The sequence below is a fragment of the Lepidothrix coronata genome, unplaced genomic scaffold (assembly GCF_001604755.1).
Source record: "Lepidothrix coronata isolate B3197 unplaced genomic scaffold, Lepidothrix_coronata-1.0 Scaffold191, whole genome shotgun sequence".
NCBI classification, from domain to species: Eukaryota; Metazoa; Chordata; class Aves; order Passeriformes; family Pipridae; genus Lepidothrix; species Lepidothrix coronata.
Window position 1 is genome coordinate 525,483 of NW_016690371.1, and position 15,951 is coordinate 541,433.

Here is a 15,951-nt window from a genome sequence, read left to right on the forward strand (position 1 = left end):
CACAGCATCATTATTCCCCATCTCCAAATTGTGAAGGCTATTCTATTGCACAAGACTTGGCAATTACTGCTTATTAAGACTAATTATTTTAATCTATTTCCATGTTTTATTTCTAATTAAGTGTCATTAGAATAGAGAATCACTTTCATATTCCTTTAATGTTTAATTTAGTAAACATTCCCTTTGGAAAGAGCATGGTTGTGGTTTGCATCCTAAATACTTGGAAATGATGAATGGAAGTTACCTAAAATTCAAAGGCAGGAACTAGCCCTCGACAGCAGACAGATCTGTTCTTTCAAGGAGGCATTTCATTTTCCACATAAAATGTTACTGTTGGCACTGAACTTTGCTGAACCGTATTATGCTAATCTAAAAAAAAAAAATAAAAGTGGAAATAAAACACTTCCTTGATTGCTGGCAAGGTCAGGCACAGCAGCAGGCAGAGCAAGGCAGCCCGAGCTGTGCTGGGGAGCGTTGCCTGGGTTTTCCTGCACTGCCAGGGCTGACCACCACAGCAGCTGCTGCTCAGCACCTGCTCTCCACTGAGGTGCACCAGATAAATTAAATTAAAAGCTTTTTGTAAAGAGTGGGTGAGCTTGGTTATCATACGCAATTTGTTTTGTTGTGTGCAGACAGAGGCTGTAGATGGTGACACTAAAAGGGAAGCAGCATGTTGGAGCAGTGAGAGAGGGTCTGATGGAGTCAAAACTCTCAGGGGCGTGATCCACCATCGAGGACTGCAGTTCAAGGGTAATCATGGTTTTACCAACCAACCTCTCATAATATCTAAAGAGAAATGTCTCTTTTGTACTTCACTGTCTTGTTATGCCTCCTGATAAGATTTGCATGGCTTCATAAACTTGAAACTCTGCTTTTGGAGGAGTTTCACTTTTATGCTTTCTTCTTCTGCCCCTCACCCACCACTATCCCTTAGTGCAATCAGGCATTTTTTTATTAAACTACTTTCACCAAACCACAAAGTGTGTCTCCTGTCTTGAAATGAGAACAAGCTGCCTAATTCTTTGTAGGCATGCTACTCATTTGCTTCTTCTAATGATAATAATAATAAAAAAATATTTCTGTTGTTCAGTGGAACAAAATTAGGTAAACCTCCAAGTCCCCAGCAAAGGAGCATCAGCTCTTATTTTACAGAAAATGAGATATTGGTGTTTACGTCAGTTCCTGAGGTCACTTGTCAAAGTAACTTCAAATCTGTAATACCTTATCCAGAGAAGGCAAGAATTTGTTACAGAATAAAGGAGAAACCCCAAATTCAGTTTTAAGAACTTAAACAGCTTTCTGGGGAACTGTGATATTTTTTCAGTCTAGGCTCAAAGCAACAGATAATGACTCTCTCCTTAACTGAGGAAATAAGTCCTACATTATTTAGCCTTGAAACTTAAGGAAAGCTGAAAAGTAATTGTTTAATTAAAACCCAAAGGAATGTGAGAGGATGACTGACTGCATGACTTGGCTCTGATAGTATCACCAACTTACTCTTCAAAGAGAGCCTCTAGCAGGCCTGGGTTCTCATGACGTAAGGATGCCCGAATGTTTTATTTATAAGGTTATCGTGGCTTTCCTGTAACATGTGAAAATGTGCCATTGCTGGGAGGCATACAGCCCGTGTAAACTTGGTAGGATTTTGGCAGAATACCAGTGAAAACAATCTCAGTGTATGAATTAACACCAATGTGTGACATAAATACAGTAACAGGATTTTAAAAGCAAAGGCTTTGAGCTTATCACCCAAGGGGCTACACCAGATGAATTTGAAGAGGAAGGCAGGGGCACAAAAAGGCTGCAGTTTTTTGCCTGTGCAAGAGCCAGTTCTTGGAAAGATGACAGCAGGAGAAATCAGAGTGAAACAGCAGGATGAGAAGTCTGAGGAGAGATAAAATTTCAAAATGTCCAGCTCGAGACATTGTGGGCATGACTGATACTGATTTGCCTCAGGGACTTTAGTAGTAAATATGTGGTAGTAAATACATCCAAAGTATCTTAGCATTCTTCAGTGACTGTGACCTTCACCCATTCCTCAGCTCATTTATTTGCTAAATCCACCAGCAGTTTCATTTGCTACAGGACGCTTTCTGCCCTGAAAACCAACACTGGCCGAAGACCATCAGCACAAATTAACCTTGTAAAAATGTAGGTTAGAGATACAAACATTACTTGCCAAAAGGGAAGAACTTCTGACCCGGTGTTCAGCTGGGGAAGTTTTGGCCATGTCTGACCAGGATTATATTCCTTGCCTGTGCCAGCAGGGCTTCACTGCTGTCCCCAACACACTACTGCACATATTCAGTCTCCGTAAGACTCCTCGGAGTTCCTGTTCCTCTGCCTTGAGTGGTGTGGACAGTCTGTGTCCAGACACTGAGAGAACAAACCCACTCCAGCAGGCAAACACCAGAATCTGTATTCTCTTGCACTTGTGTATCTGAACTGATGAGAGGTTTAAGAAAAAACAAAAGGACTGAGTGAAAACTGTTCTCAGATTGAGACCTCCCACCAGGAAAATTAGGAGCAACTCCATAGAATTTATTGCTATAAACCCCCACAGCTCTGCATATTTAAGGTGCTAATAATATTTCAGACAAAGCTGTTATATGTATTTTAAAAGAGAGAAGTTACTCTGAAAAGGGTTGTGTGAGCATATTAATATAGTGTTACAGATATTGTCCTGATCCTGCCTACTGTGCTGCTCACATACTGAATTTGGTGAGAGAGGCTGTTATTTCTAGAAAAAAAAAAAGGAGGAAATACTGACAGAGTAATTTCCCCATTTCTGAACATCTCTCACACCCCTTAATTTTTTTCTCCAGTTGCACAATTTTAGGTTCTTGGGTCCATTCCTGTACCATGTCAATCACCTACAATTGCAATTGACTTCAACTTATTCCTTTTAGGCACAGCAAGATCTAAGTGATAATGCAAAGCTGCTGGTTTGAGGTATTTATGTAACTATTTTAAAAACTTATTCTTAGAGCAAGGACTTCATAGAACAAGCAGCACATTGCTTACCTTTTCCTTCTATTCATTGGATCTCTCCTGCCTCATAGTTGTTTTTTCTCTGGAAATCATTAAGGCTTGATTTCAGCAGGGATACGCATCTATTTTTGCAAAGCTCCCAAGTGAACACGACACACTACCTTCCAGAGCATTTATTTTGATCCTGAAAATTGCAGGCCTCTGGTAATCATCAAACCTGCTAGTTTAAAGACATTACTACCTCAGCCTTGAATTGTTAGAAATGCTATAAAACTTACACAAGTTGGAGAACAAACAAGGCAACTGGGAAGAAAACAAGCATCTAAAATTATTCCAGTGGTCAGGAAACCATTTTCTTATACTTTATGTAATTATTTTAAAAGCTTAAACATCCTCTTAGTGTTTCTGCCTGCAGTTTTAAGGGATTTTACACTTCACAAGTTGCTTCAACAGACACGTTAAAATTGGCTGACAGTGAACAGCATCACCTACTCTTCAGCTGTAGGAGATCATAAGGATAAGATAAATGATGGGCTAAAAAACTGGGGAAGAGATGAACTTTGTGCTCTGGACTGGTATTATTGCCACTAACAGCAATAACAAAAATGCATCTGAATATTTTAAGTTTTCTGTTATTTTTAAGTGTATGTATTCTGGACAGATTGAATGAATTTAAAACCTCTTTTTCTTACAGTGAAGAAGAAAATCCAGAGAAAATTGCATTCAGTCCTCACATACATTGTATTTTCCAGATTTCAGCACAGCTGGCTCAGCAGTGATACACTTTTCAGAGTTTAATACTGATACTGAAAACCAACATTCCCAAAGGTCAGGTAACTGCCAATTAGATATATTTGTGCACATACATACCCAGAGGCAGTGTAGGTGAACCACTACTCTCTACGCTGTTTTTGGAGGCAACCAACAGCTTGAACAACATTGCCCTGAAATGAAAACAAACTAAGAGACTTTTTCAGTTTCTACCTTGTTCTTGAATAGGAAGGGAGAGGAGAGGAGTAAGGAAGAAGTCCCACAGGTCACTAAAGCAGGAGGAGGAGCAGCCTATTCCTGCTGATTCATTTGTGTTGCTTACAGGAGTAAGGATATGCAGGATACAGACCAGGCTTAGAGCAAACAAGATACAAACCTCACAGAGTAACTAGTCTTCAGCTCTTGAATACTGATCTATTTACATTTTAATACAGGGGAGGGCCATAGGCCATAGTTTAAACCTTTATGGGAAGGATATCTCCTTCTAGGGTTTTCAGGCTGCTGTGCAGCACCGAAGCCCAGAGGTGTCCTGGGACCCCAGGCTTCTCTGACCTGGGAAGATCCCCACCCTGGCAGCCAGAGCAGCAGTCTCTGCTATTTCTGTGGCTTTCTCCACAGAACTGTACCATTTGTACAATTACAAGAGAGGATGATTCCCTCTCTTTTAGCCCTTCATCACTAGATGAAAATGCAGCCTGGGCATCCAGATCCAACCCTGACTGATGCAATTCTGTTTTGAAATTCACTCGCTGGGGAGACAGAGGTCTGCTCAGGGCCTTTGCTGGGGCCCAAGACAAGCTTTGGGTGTCATTTCCCAGGTCAACAGCATGGAAAGTGCTGAACCTAATCAGAGAGCTACTGTGATGCCAAATTACCACGCAGGTATTATTTATTTATGTATTAGAAACTTACTAATAGCTACATAAAACAAATCTGCAGAAGTTTACAATTTGGGTTATCACATCCCTTTACTATACAAGTAAACTAAAAAAAAATAATCCATTCAACCATTTATAAAAAAGCTACTCAAGGATCAACACTCAACTCTTCTTACTACTGACAGCTTGATTTTCAAGTGCTTTACAGGAGAAAAGGTCTACCAAAGACCTATGTGAGTCAGTAGTGATCCTCCACCACAGTTTCAAGACCACTGACTAATTAAAAATAAAGCTCATTGCAGAGTTTTGACTCACAGCAGCAAACACCAGTACGGTACTGGTATGAAGAGGCTGTATCACCAAAAGCAAAAAGAAGCGATTTAACCCCTCAGCTCCAGATATTCAGCCAAATTTATAAAGTTACATTTGAAAGCAAATATAAATGTGAATATGCAATCTTTTTCTTTACAAATACTCATTTATCTTGCTTCCTTCAATCTAGTAAATAATTGAGGGAACAAATAACATGAATGATTCAAGAGTCAGTACAAATGAGATGAACTGTCACCATGGAAAGTATTAATATACTTCATAATAAAAGTAGATCCTCTCATTTTCAATTTTGACTGAAGTGATGATTTAAACAAAATATATTTTAAAATTTCTCCCCAGAATTTCACTAAAAAACTAAGAGCAGCTCCAGGCCTGGCCTCTTTCTAAGCAGCAGTGTGTGCATGTAGCTTGAAAAGAAATTCAGCATTTATGTCACGGACACTCTTACAGAACAGCTCTTGCACACTAAACAGAACAGTGTCTAATGGACACAGCTCCCAAGTTTTCTTTTCCTTATTTTCTTTGCCCGAGGGTAGAGGCTGGGGCTGTGAACTGGCCTGTATACTGTCACTAGCACCCTGGATGCCATGATTTGGAAGCCCTCACCTTAAGGCTCTTCTGCCACCAGCCTCCATTTCCTCGGTGTATTGGCAAGACCTCAGAAAGAAAATGAGTATATGGCAATGGGAACACTGGTGAAATATTTGGAGGCTCTGACAACTACTCCTTCATTCAGTATTCCACTCTCCTTCAGAAAACGCCTCAGAACAAATTAACATATATGTGTTTTTAAACGAGTCATATTTTGCTGGGAATAAAAAGCACTAAGAAACAACTCAGATTCATAAATGAAAATGTATTTCACCTTTATACATGCTATACAGGTCATGCAAATACAGAAATCTACAGGTTATACAATGACACCATAATAAAATATAATATGACATTTGTCAAACACAATGTATTACAGCAAAACAAACTGTTTCCGTTTGTTTATTATTTAGGAAATAGATGAAGGACTAATTTGGAAGACACAGTACCATGCTACAGCTTACTGCACAGTCCAAAGAAAGTATTTCTTTGACTACACTAACATAAATAAAGCTGGGTTGTTGTAGGTATGATTTCTTTATGCATTGCACATAATGTCACTGGTTACTTTCCCATTGCTGACTTTAAAGAACACAAGAATGGTGCTACAACTGAGCTCAATCTACACTGTGAACTCCCTTACATGTGGAAACAAAACCCAAAAACAAACAAACAAAATATAAAATAAAAAACCCCCACCCCCCCAAGTTTTTACTTCTTTTGTGTTAGTGTCCGAAGAGAGTTGTATTTAAAATTCATTCTTATAAGGAACTGGACAAAAATGTCCTTAAAGCAGCACCTGATCTAGCATAAAGGTTCACCAACAGAAATAAAGTTAACATTGTATGGCACATGATGTCCAGATCTCATACATCCTAATGTGAACTGTTCCATACAGAATGTTAAGGGCCCCCCAGTTCCCCACATGTGTCTTGGCCTTTGTGTTTCTGCTGCAACATTCACATATTGTTTTGCTGACTAAATCTCATTTTGTTGAGTCTACAGAAGACAAAATACTTCTCTGTGTGATCCAAAGCCTGCTGGTATCAATCAAGTGTCTGCATCTTCAAAAGTTAACATATTATCTCACCCTCCTGACCATCACTTGGATCTACTACAGCTATACTACATATATATTAAGGGATTACACCAGGCATTTTGCCTACTTTGCTTACAGGTGTTACACAAACATGTTTTTAAACACACAGTTGATAGTTGCTCCTGGACTAATTAATATTAACCATTAAGTGCCACTAGTGACTAAAAGTGTCAATGTAACCATAATGGGATAGTTCCCACACTCCACAGTCAATAAGAAGGCTCCTTTGATTCCAGCAGTTGTATGTTTTTCAAGCCTCTTCAGTTATAGTTTTGCATTATACACCTCATAAAAGTTGCCAATAATTCCTTATTAAAGACAAAAAAAGATAGGCACAAAACTAAAGTACAGTATATTATTTTGTTTCAATGCACTGTGGGCAAACCCCATCATTATTTACAAGAAAAAGATGTCTAAACGGATGTATGGTAAAGTTTAGGGAAGAATTATTTCAAAATAAAATGCACAGGTAAAAATCACAGTGATGTGTTGAGATGAATTTTAAATTAAAAAGTGCTTTATTAGCAGCTAAAGCTCAAATTCTAATGCACACTCATCTTCCCTGAAACCATCAAGGCTCTAGATCATTGGTTTTACCAAAAGCAGCCAGTTATTCAACATATTTATTTCCCTGGGAAGACAAGTTATATTCAGCTGTGATTATTTGGAATCCAGTGTTCAAGGACTGCAGAAAGCTTTTTCAAGTGACAAGCTCATATTTTACTGCCAGTAGCATCACAGGGATATATATCCTCCACAAATTGTTACCACTGTCAATTAAAAAGAGAGAGAAGAATATCAGGTCAGCCACACCAGTTAGATGACCTCAGTTTTGTAATTTAGAATATACTCTTTCAAAAAGACCAACTGTGGCACTGTACTTTGAAACTGTCACTGAAGCCTGCTGTGATTTTATACTATGCTGGCTTTTCAGGACATGTGATTCTACACTGTGCTGCAAGTATTTACAGCAGCTGAAAGGAGTAAGCAGCAACAATAACTACCATTTCCTAGACTGACCCCACTTTTAACTGTTTTCTTCATGCAAACAGGCTCCAAAGATATATAGGAAAGGTATTGTATTAATGAAGAAAAAAAAACAACCCTTCTCATTATATTCTCAATGCATAAAGGAAATGTTTCCATTTACCTGGTACTTGTGGTTGCTATGATACAGTCAGTTTGCATATGATGCCAATTTGCAAATAGGAAAGATTATGCTGAATTTAAAGATCTAGGAGACCAGCTTTCTTCCTCTATCCACGCTGCTGTGTACAACTGCTCAATGTTTCTGGGAAACTAGTAAGAAATCACAGCAATTTATCATATCTAAGATGTTTATCACAATACTGTACCTGTATCTGGTCTGCTGAAAAGCGAGGCTGTCAACAGATAGAATTAAGTGTATTTTCCTGTCCTGGACTGTTAAATCCCTCAATCAAGTTTTTGTTACAGTCATCTAGGCTAATGGTATCACTGGACGTCTTGGAGTAGGTAGCTTGTCCTGTGAAATCCAAGAGGTCTTCAAGAGCCTTGGCATTACTTGTCCCATTTTGGTCCAAAGAAACACCCGGCATCAGTTCATTCATGGGTGAATATTCGGGAATAGAGATAAGTTCTTCTTTTGAAACCGGGCTATACGAAAGATAAACGAAAGGAAGATACAGAATAAGGGGTGGGTAACTTTTCATTAGGTAATAATCAAATTAAACTTCTGACAGTTCAAAAACTTATTTTAAAGGCCAGCTGCAGCAAGACTCTACCTAGAATACATCCTAATCCAAAGAAAAAGACATTGCACTGTTCAGGATGGAAGGTCGTACCTAATCTATATCCCTTAAAGATTAAGTTTTGGGGTAGTTGTGAGCACTCATCTCCTAAACCCACATTTGTGATAGTTTACCAGTCACTCACTGTTTCAATCCCTGCACCATTCCCTTCCCTAAATGTTTATTACACCTTTCAAATTACTGTCCTGACCCTGCAACATTTGCTTAAAGTGCTCACATTTCACAACTTAAATAAAAAGTTATTTCTTAAGACCTTATGATATACTTCAGACATAGAAATCCCATAATTAAGAAATGCTGTAACCAGCTGCTTTGCTGAGACTAGTAAGGCTAGTGCATTTTAGTTTGGAGAAGAGAAGGCAGAGGAAGGATTTCACAAAGATTTCTAAAACCATGATGGGGTGGGGGATGAGGACAAAACTATCGTGGCATGAAATGCTGCAACACAAACCCTAAGGGGTGCCCAGTGCCACCAGTAAGAAACTGATCAAATAACATAATTTACAGATCAAAGAACATAATTTACCCAGTGAGACTGTACTGTAGCACTTGTTCCAGGTCAGGTCCTGGACACAAACATTATCAGCAGGTCAAAAAAAAAAACCAAACTTGGATGAACTCATGGGCAACATGTCAACCAGTGGCTGTTTAGAAGGGCAAGGCAGAGCTGCCCCCTCTAATATCCCTAATGCAACACTTCAGTGTGGGCTTGGATTGCACAAAATGGTGGGCTCAGGTGTTCTCCCTCACTAGGTTTTCTTACTGATACTTTCTGAGACCAAATAATGGGCTACATGGACTTATTCCAGTAGGGCATTTTCTATATATTTATGCATATTTATTGGAAATACTGAAACAGTATGAGAGGTTCAGCTGTCTTACTGATTAAGGAAGAACTGTATAAAAAATCTACATTTAAAATTGTCTTAGCAGTCTTAAATTAACTGCCTATATTAAAAATATGTAAATAATAAAACTTAAATTAAAATTAAAAAATTCTTCTTTTCTGCATGTCCTTCTGTGAAAATCCAAGAGTATTTAAAAACACGAAGTTATTTACTGATTTTCATACACTACTACTTGTTAACTACTTAAAATGGTAAATGCATTATTTTCTTTACTCTGTATGGAGGCAGAGAAGCTCCTGCATCACAGCTCTGCAGCCAAATTAAAAAACGGTGATACCAGAACAATATCTACAGTAGCTGCTTTCACAAAACTATCTGAAAGGTTTGGGCAAACTTGTATGGAATCTGTAAGCAAGGACTGTAGAAGGATTTCTGAGCCCACACACCCCCCCCATCCCCTGCCAAATATGCGAGAGTGAGATGAGTTTCTGTGCCTCTTGCTTGAAACACCAACTCGCACCCTGCCAGGAGCAGAGCACACCACAGGGGACACGTGACTGCCACGCTGGGGAGGAGGTGAGAAGAAAATCAGTAAAGTGTTAACAAGTGAAACAGAAAATCTTGTGTCTCATATGAATTCCACAATCCCTCTTGATAGATACGGTCTGTACCTCACATCCATGGACTGAACCTCATCTGTTGAATCTTCCATGCTGTTAGATTTCCCATCAACAGCTTCCAGCTGAATAAGTCCTGGAACTGACTTCAGTCCATTAGCAACTACATCTTGGGAAGGGATTACAGAAGCAGCACTTTCTAAGCTTTTATTTTTCAGGCATGTTGCCAATCCATTGATCTCTATAAAAGAAGGTTAGAAATTATTACAGTAGAAGCTTCTTTATTTAAATAGTTTTAGGTTATAGATTGAGTTGAAAGGAAGACTGACAATGCAGTAGGACTCAGTATAAATCCATGACTCATCATACTACACTGTCATTCCTCTTTTCCACTCCAAAATTGCTCTTTATGCTACATCTTTTAAAGTTGAGGAAACAGGAAGAGAATGTTATATCTTCTATGTCATGTACTAAAAGTCTTAGCCTGGGGAAGTAAACAAAATATAGATAAATGTCAGATACATATGTTTTATTTAATAATACTTTAAATAATTTTTTTATAAAGTCAAACTACATATAAGATTTAGAGAGATACTATATAAAGCTTGCAAGCTTGGTTGTGTGCAAAAATTTTCTACCTACAAAATTTGAAGGCAGATTGCAGCAATCAAATGTATTCACACATTAGAACTTTTCATTTACAAAAATGCTACCTCAGGTACTAAAATGGAGGAGAAACTTTCTTCTGCTTAAGTGGCAAAGTTTCTAACATTTGTACTGATGCAAATGTAGCTGTTCTTTTTGAGATGAAAGCAAAGAATTTTTGAAAATACACAATGCTGTGCCTCAGATCACAAAACTCTGAAGAGAAGCAACTGTGAAAAAACCTCAGAAAAATATGGCAATTTTTACCTGGCTGGTTGAGAACAAGTGCCTTTGGTTGCTTTTCCACATTCAAAGTTGATGGTATCTCCAGTTTTGGCTCTTCCTTCTGAAATCAAGTAATGACTCAAGTCTATTAGAGGAAGGACTGTAACCTTCATGGGACTGATTGGATTCAAAATTTGTTAGACTGCCCAGGGCCACAGGGCAGTCAAAGCAAGGCCATCAACAGCAAGACAGGATTGGCCCTCCCCCTTTAATTAGGCATAGCATTTTTTTTTAAAATTCAAAAGGAAAACATTCTCTGAAAGTAACTGAAGAAATGGTTTCCTTAGTAGACTAGAAGTGAAAACCTGACTGTCACTTCCTAGCCGGACACAACTGCATTGTTTTCAATCCTACATTCCTGACAGGTTTAACAAGGAGAGCTCAGTAACTAATTCACTGGTTGGTAGAAAGCACGAAAAGACACATCAACAGCAGCAAACATTACAGGTCCAGCATCCAGAAACAGGCTGTGGCCACTTTGCTGGATAGTGAGGGGGGATTAACCTGCAACACTTGCATAAAGCTGTGTCTCTGCAGCAGTGGCACAGCAAAGGCTGTGACAAACCAAGAGTCATTCTCAGTTTGAAATACAACTAAAATTTGAGTCTAGAGCGCACCCAAGTATACTTACTAACATGGAACTACTCTAGAATTTAATTTCCACATGTGGAAATAAAACAAAAAAAATCATGCAATCACATACAGTTTCATACCTTTACTTCTGGTGTTTCGCTCTTCCTTGTTCTCTTCATTATTTCATCTATTCTCTACAAATAACAAAAAATTTGACGATGAGACAGCAGACAGAATATTTAACACAACAGACAGAGAGAAGATGACAGAAAGACACTTTACTGTCATGGCCTCATCCTGGCCTGTCTTGGAAAATGGAGAACAAATAAGAAAAATAAAGAAAACAAAGGGTAGAAAACATCTTGGAGCTGGCTTTCACCTATCAGATCTCACAGAACATGACCTTCTCTGTAGAGGCACTTTAGAAACATGTATTTTAGTTCCAAGTGTTTGCAGTTATGAGTTGTGCTCATTTCTGGAACAAGACATTAGTTTAAAACTAAGAGCAATTATTTTTATTTGGTTCTTCTTCCAACTATTTCCAAACAGTTCCTTTAAAAATAGTTAGCCTTTTTGGAATAGAAGAGTAAAATGAAGTACCTGAAATTATTCTTGCTGGAAATGTATAAGGTATTATCCTAAAATACTTTTGTTTTCCTTCTTTGTTCATTAAAAAAGGAACCCATTTCAGCTGTAAAACACTCTGGTTTGGTATTATAATCTCCAACTGAAACATGCTCCCAGGGCAGTCGTAAACAGTTAAAAATGTATTGGAATAAAATGGACAGATGACCTTTTGTAACCAGACAGGGGTTCTGCAGCTGTTCTCTCTTTCCTGCCACAGAGTTGTAGACAGAGCTAATTTATGCAGCTCCAGCCATTTCCCTGTGCAGCACTGGCCACAGTCCTGCTGCCTCTGCACAATGTAACCAAGAAACAAGCCAGGTGGGAGAAAAGTTGTTTGTTAATCACATAAACGTTCTCCACTAATGACACAGAACTTCTGTTGAGAAAGTTTCCAACAAAGTCATTCATCTTCCTCAGTAGTCTGTGATGTCCTGGGTTGGGTAGCAATTGACATTTGCCTTGACATGCCATTCCCTGTTTGTCTCAGGCATTTATTTAACTGTTGAGGTAGAGGCTGATTCTATGTTTGTTCAGTGCCTAGTAGAGAGTCATTTGCCTTAGGCAATTCCACTTTGTTACAAATATTGATGTCCACGTTCCCCTAACAAGTAAGTAGCAAATACTAAGTTTGACATAACTAGTCATCTGTAATCCCTTCAGATTATTGTTAGTGGATACTATTGGGTACTTCCTGGATTATGTATTTAAACAAGAAATGAAATAATTATCTAGAGATGCAAATATCTACCTTCTTCCGTTCCAGTCTTTCTTGCTCAATTTGCTGCATGATTTGTTCCCTTTCAAGACGGAGCTGTTCAGCTGCCTCCCGGGCTTTGATTTCTGCTTCTTCCCTCTAATCAAAATGTGTAAAATATGACAGGGCCATTATTTATTTCAGGCAGATTACCAAATACTATAAAGTATTTATTTATATGTGTACAAAGTTTCACATTTCTGCTTGAGATAGTACCTGTTTCTCAAGCTTGGCCTGGAGCTCTTTTTCTTGCTTTTCCTTTAGCATCTGTTCTTCCTCAGCTCTTCTCCTGGCTTCCTCTTCTGCCTTTTTTCTGGTTGCTTCTTCTTCACGTTTTCTTTCCTCCTCCTTCTTACGAGCTTCTTCTTCCAGACGAATCCTTTCTTCTTCTGCCTTTCTTTTCTGTTCCTCTCTTTCAAGCCTGCAAAAAACATAACAGTATGTTTAAAAGGCTTCACCTTGTTTAGCATGAATCCTGCTGTATCAGTAAGTGATAGCATATGCATCAACACACATGTTCACGAAAGATGCCAAGATACAGCAAAGAGGTTGAACACATGCTCAGGATTCAGGCTGCTATCAAACTTTTACTCTAATCTTATTTTCAATGCCTAAAATATTTCACAGAGATTAAAATTTCCTTTGAAAAAACAGGTATGATCAAAGAAAAACGTTTCAATTTAGAGTGTCAATTAGAGGTCAAGAATAAAATCAAGTTTCAAGAATAAAAACATCCCTCTTCCCCAGTACTTGACACCCAGAATTCTGGTATCTACAAGCAAGCAGGTTCTTTTATCCTGTTTCAGCTGAAGATAAACAGACTGGATGAGCAGCAGCAGAAGTCCACAAAACACAGCGGAACACTAGAAAGAGTGGGTCTAAACTCCACCTGTGTTGTTCCCTGGCCCACTGAGGGACATCATGCTCCTTTGTCACCACAGGCCAGAGCTGCTTTGCAAGTGATCATTCTTATCATTCTGTCGGGGATTCAGAGCCAAAGTGGCAGGAGCTGGTGATTCCACTCCCACCCACCCCCACTGCCATGTTTTTAATAAGAAAAAACAAAGTTGAATCTAGACACGCAGAGTTAGTGATTTACTATTATGAGTTTGAAGGAAGGGTTTGACACTTGCAACCAGCATCCCATCTGGAGAACAACCTAAAAGCTTGCTCAGAGAATAAGCCAGAACCAGAATTTTGCTGCTTAGACACAGCAACCTTCATTATGCCCAAACTCCTAAAGCCCTCAGTGCTTACAGCAGAGTTGGGCAGGAAGGTGAATTTCAGGTTAATTTGTTGAACAATACAAGCCTTGCCATTTAATGCAACACTACTACTGCAAGACTGTTTCTTCTATGTGATCTAGCTCATTTAAAGCTGCCTCAAATATTTTTTTACAATGTAAAATACTTCAGGTATGTCCAGACTGCAGTGTGCAGTGCACTGCAGCGTGGACATACCTGAAGTATTTGGATAAGTAATAGTTTTTTCAAGCTTCTTAAAGAGGCCAAATCATTATTTTCTGAACTTCACTAGTCATAGAGACTGCAAAAGACATTAATGAAATATGAGTCTGAGATTAAAGAAATTAACAGCTACATGTAAGCTCCCACTTGACTCTAAAACTACCACAGATTCAAGGATTTTCAATGATACACGTTCAATTATTAGGTAATAACTTTCACAAAGCAATAGACATGCCTTTCCCGTTCTTCTCTTTCCTGCCTCTCCTTTTCTTCCTGTTCTTTCTGCAGGCGGGCCTGTCGTCTTTTTTCAGCTAGAATTTTTGAAGCTTCTTCTGCATCACTTGTTCCTGCCGTGATCTTCCCTAAGAGAAGAGGACCAAGGGTGGAAAGTTTAGCAGGGAACAAAGACAGTGAGTGCTCAGCAACTCCAAACTCGCACAGAGGCTGAAATGGGCCTGGTTCACACTGGAAGACACCTTTTTAAAAGCACCCCTCAGCATTTTCAGCAGATAGAATATGGAATAGGTAAGGGCATCTCGGAATTTCAGCATTTTCACATCCTCGCTAACAAGTGGTTTTGGTACATCAGTGAAAACTATACATTTACAGGTTCCAATATGTATCTTTACACATCCTCATAGCCTATGACAGAGCAGCTTCATGAAAAGAACAGCTCAGCACTGCATAAAAGTCTCAGGGACCCACGATATCTTGCAGTATATTCTTGCAGTAAGACTCACCTTCACTATTCTCAGTCTTCCCAGCAGAAGGCACGTGCTTCTCAGGAGTCACCTGGCCTGCCTCGTCAGTGCGCGCTCCTGGGGACTTCTGATGGCTGACATTTTCTTTCTCCTTGTCTGCTTTCTTTTTAGGAGTTTCCTGGTTGAGATTAGAAGTGGCACGATGCTTCACAGGAGAAGCTGGATATTGTTTGGTGTTTTTAGGAGACTGTGGGTAAGTCTTTGCAACTGTCCTGATGAGGGAAAACAAAAATCAAGAGGCCATGCGTCACACAGCTTGGAATTGAACTCCCACTTCACATATGTCACTCTTCTCTTGTGTTTCTGGCTACATAGGAGTACCAGCTGTTTTGCACAATACTGAATAGAATCACCTGGATGCAAGTAATCAGAACTTGAAATGCAGGGAACTGTCATGCAAGTGCACATGATTACAGAAAATTCTCATTTAAATAGACCAGCAACACTGTCTGAGGTCTATGCGAGACACAGGAAATCAGGGACTACCTAAACTGATGATTTTAGTAATGACCATTTCATAACAATTCTGTCAACATTACTGCATTCTACAGTCCTTCTCAACATTTAAAACAAAGCTATGGCTGCTTTCTGTCTGTAGAAATTATAATGACATACAGTGTGCTGCTTTCATCTAAATACCACCTTGCCAAACATGGTCTGTTTCTAACAGTACTCGATTTTCAAAAAAAGCACCAAATACTACTATAAGCAAAGGTAAAGCTGAGTACCACAGAGACAGAACTGACCAAACCATTGTACCGTCAGCCCTGCTGTTTCAGTTAGTGCTTTAATCAGCACCAATGGAACAGACTTAAGACTCAAAACTCAGCCCTTGGAATTCAGCCAGCTGCACCTGTGGAGATGGTGATGCACGGGAGCAGTGCAGCCCACTGATTGTTTGGCTGTTGCACACTTCAGGTGA

General features: G+C 39.1%; 1 protein-coding gene across 7 annotated transcripts in view; it reads right to left on the reverse strand.

The window, feature by feature from the left end:
* Positions 1 to 5,809: 5,809 nt before the first annotated feature.
* MAP7D2 (MAP7 domain containing 2) overlaps positions 5,810 to 15,951 on the reverse strand; it is a 37,360-nt gene continuing 27,218 nt past the window's right edge. For all 7 annotated transcript variants that reach the window (XM_017831451.1, XM_017831449.1, XM_017831447.1 and 4 more), the window contains 9 exons: positions 15,009 to 15,241; positions 14,504 to 14,630; positions 13,019 to 13,223; positions 12,797 to 12,901; positions 11,562 to 11,615; positions 10,831 to 10,909; positions 9,973 to 10,159; positions 8,019 to 8,298; positions 5,810 to 7,433 (listed from right to left, as the gene is read on the reverse strand). In XM_017831451.1, the coding sequence (XP_017686940.1) occupies positions 8,049 to 8,298; positions 9,973 to 10,159; positions 10,831 to 10,909; positions 11,562 to 11,615; positions 12,797 to 12,901; positions 13,019 to 13,223; positions 14,504 to 14,630; positions 15,009 to 15,241 (1,240 nt within the window). In that variant the 3' untranslated portion in view covers positions 5,810 to 7,433; positions 8,019 to 8,048. The remainder of the gene's footprint in view (positions 7,434 to 8,018; positions 8,299 to 9,972; positions 10,160 to 10,830; positions 10,910 to 11,561; positions 11,616 to 12,796; positions 12,902 to 13,018; positions 13,224 to 14,503; positions 14,631 to 15,008; positions 15,242 to 15,951) is intronic.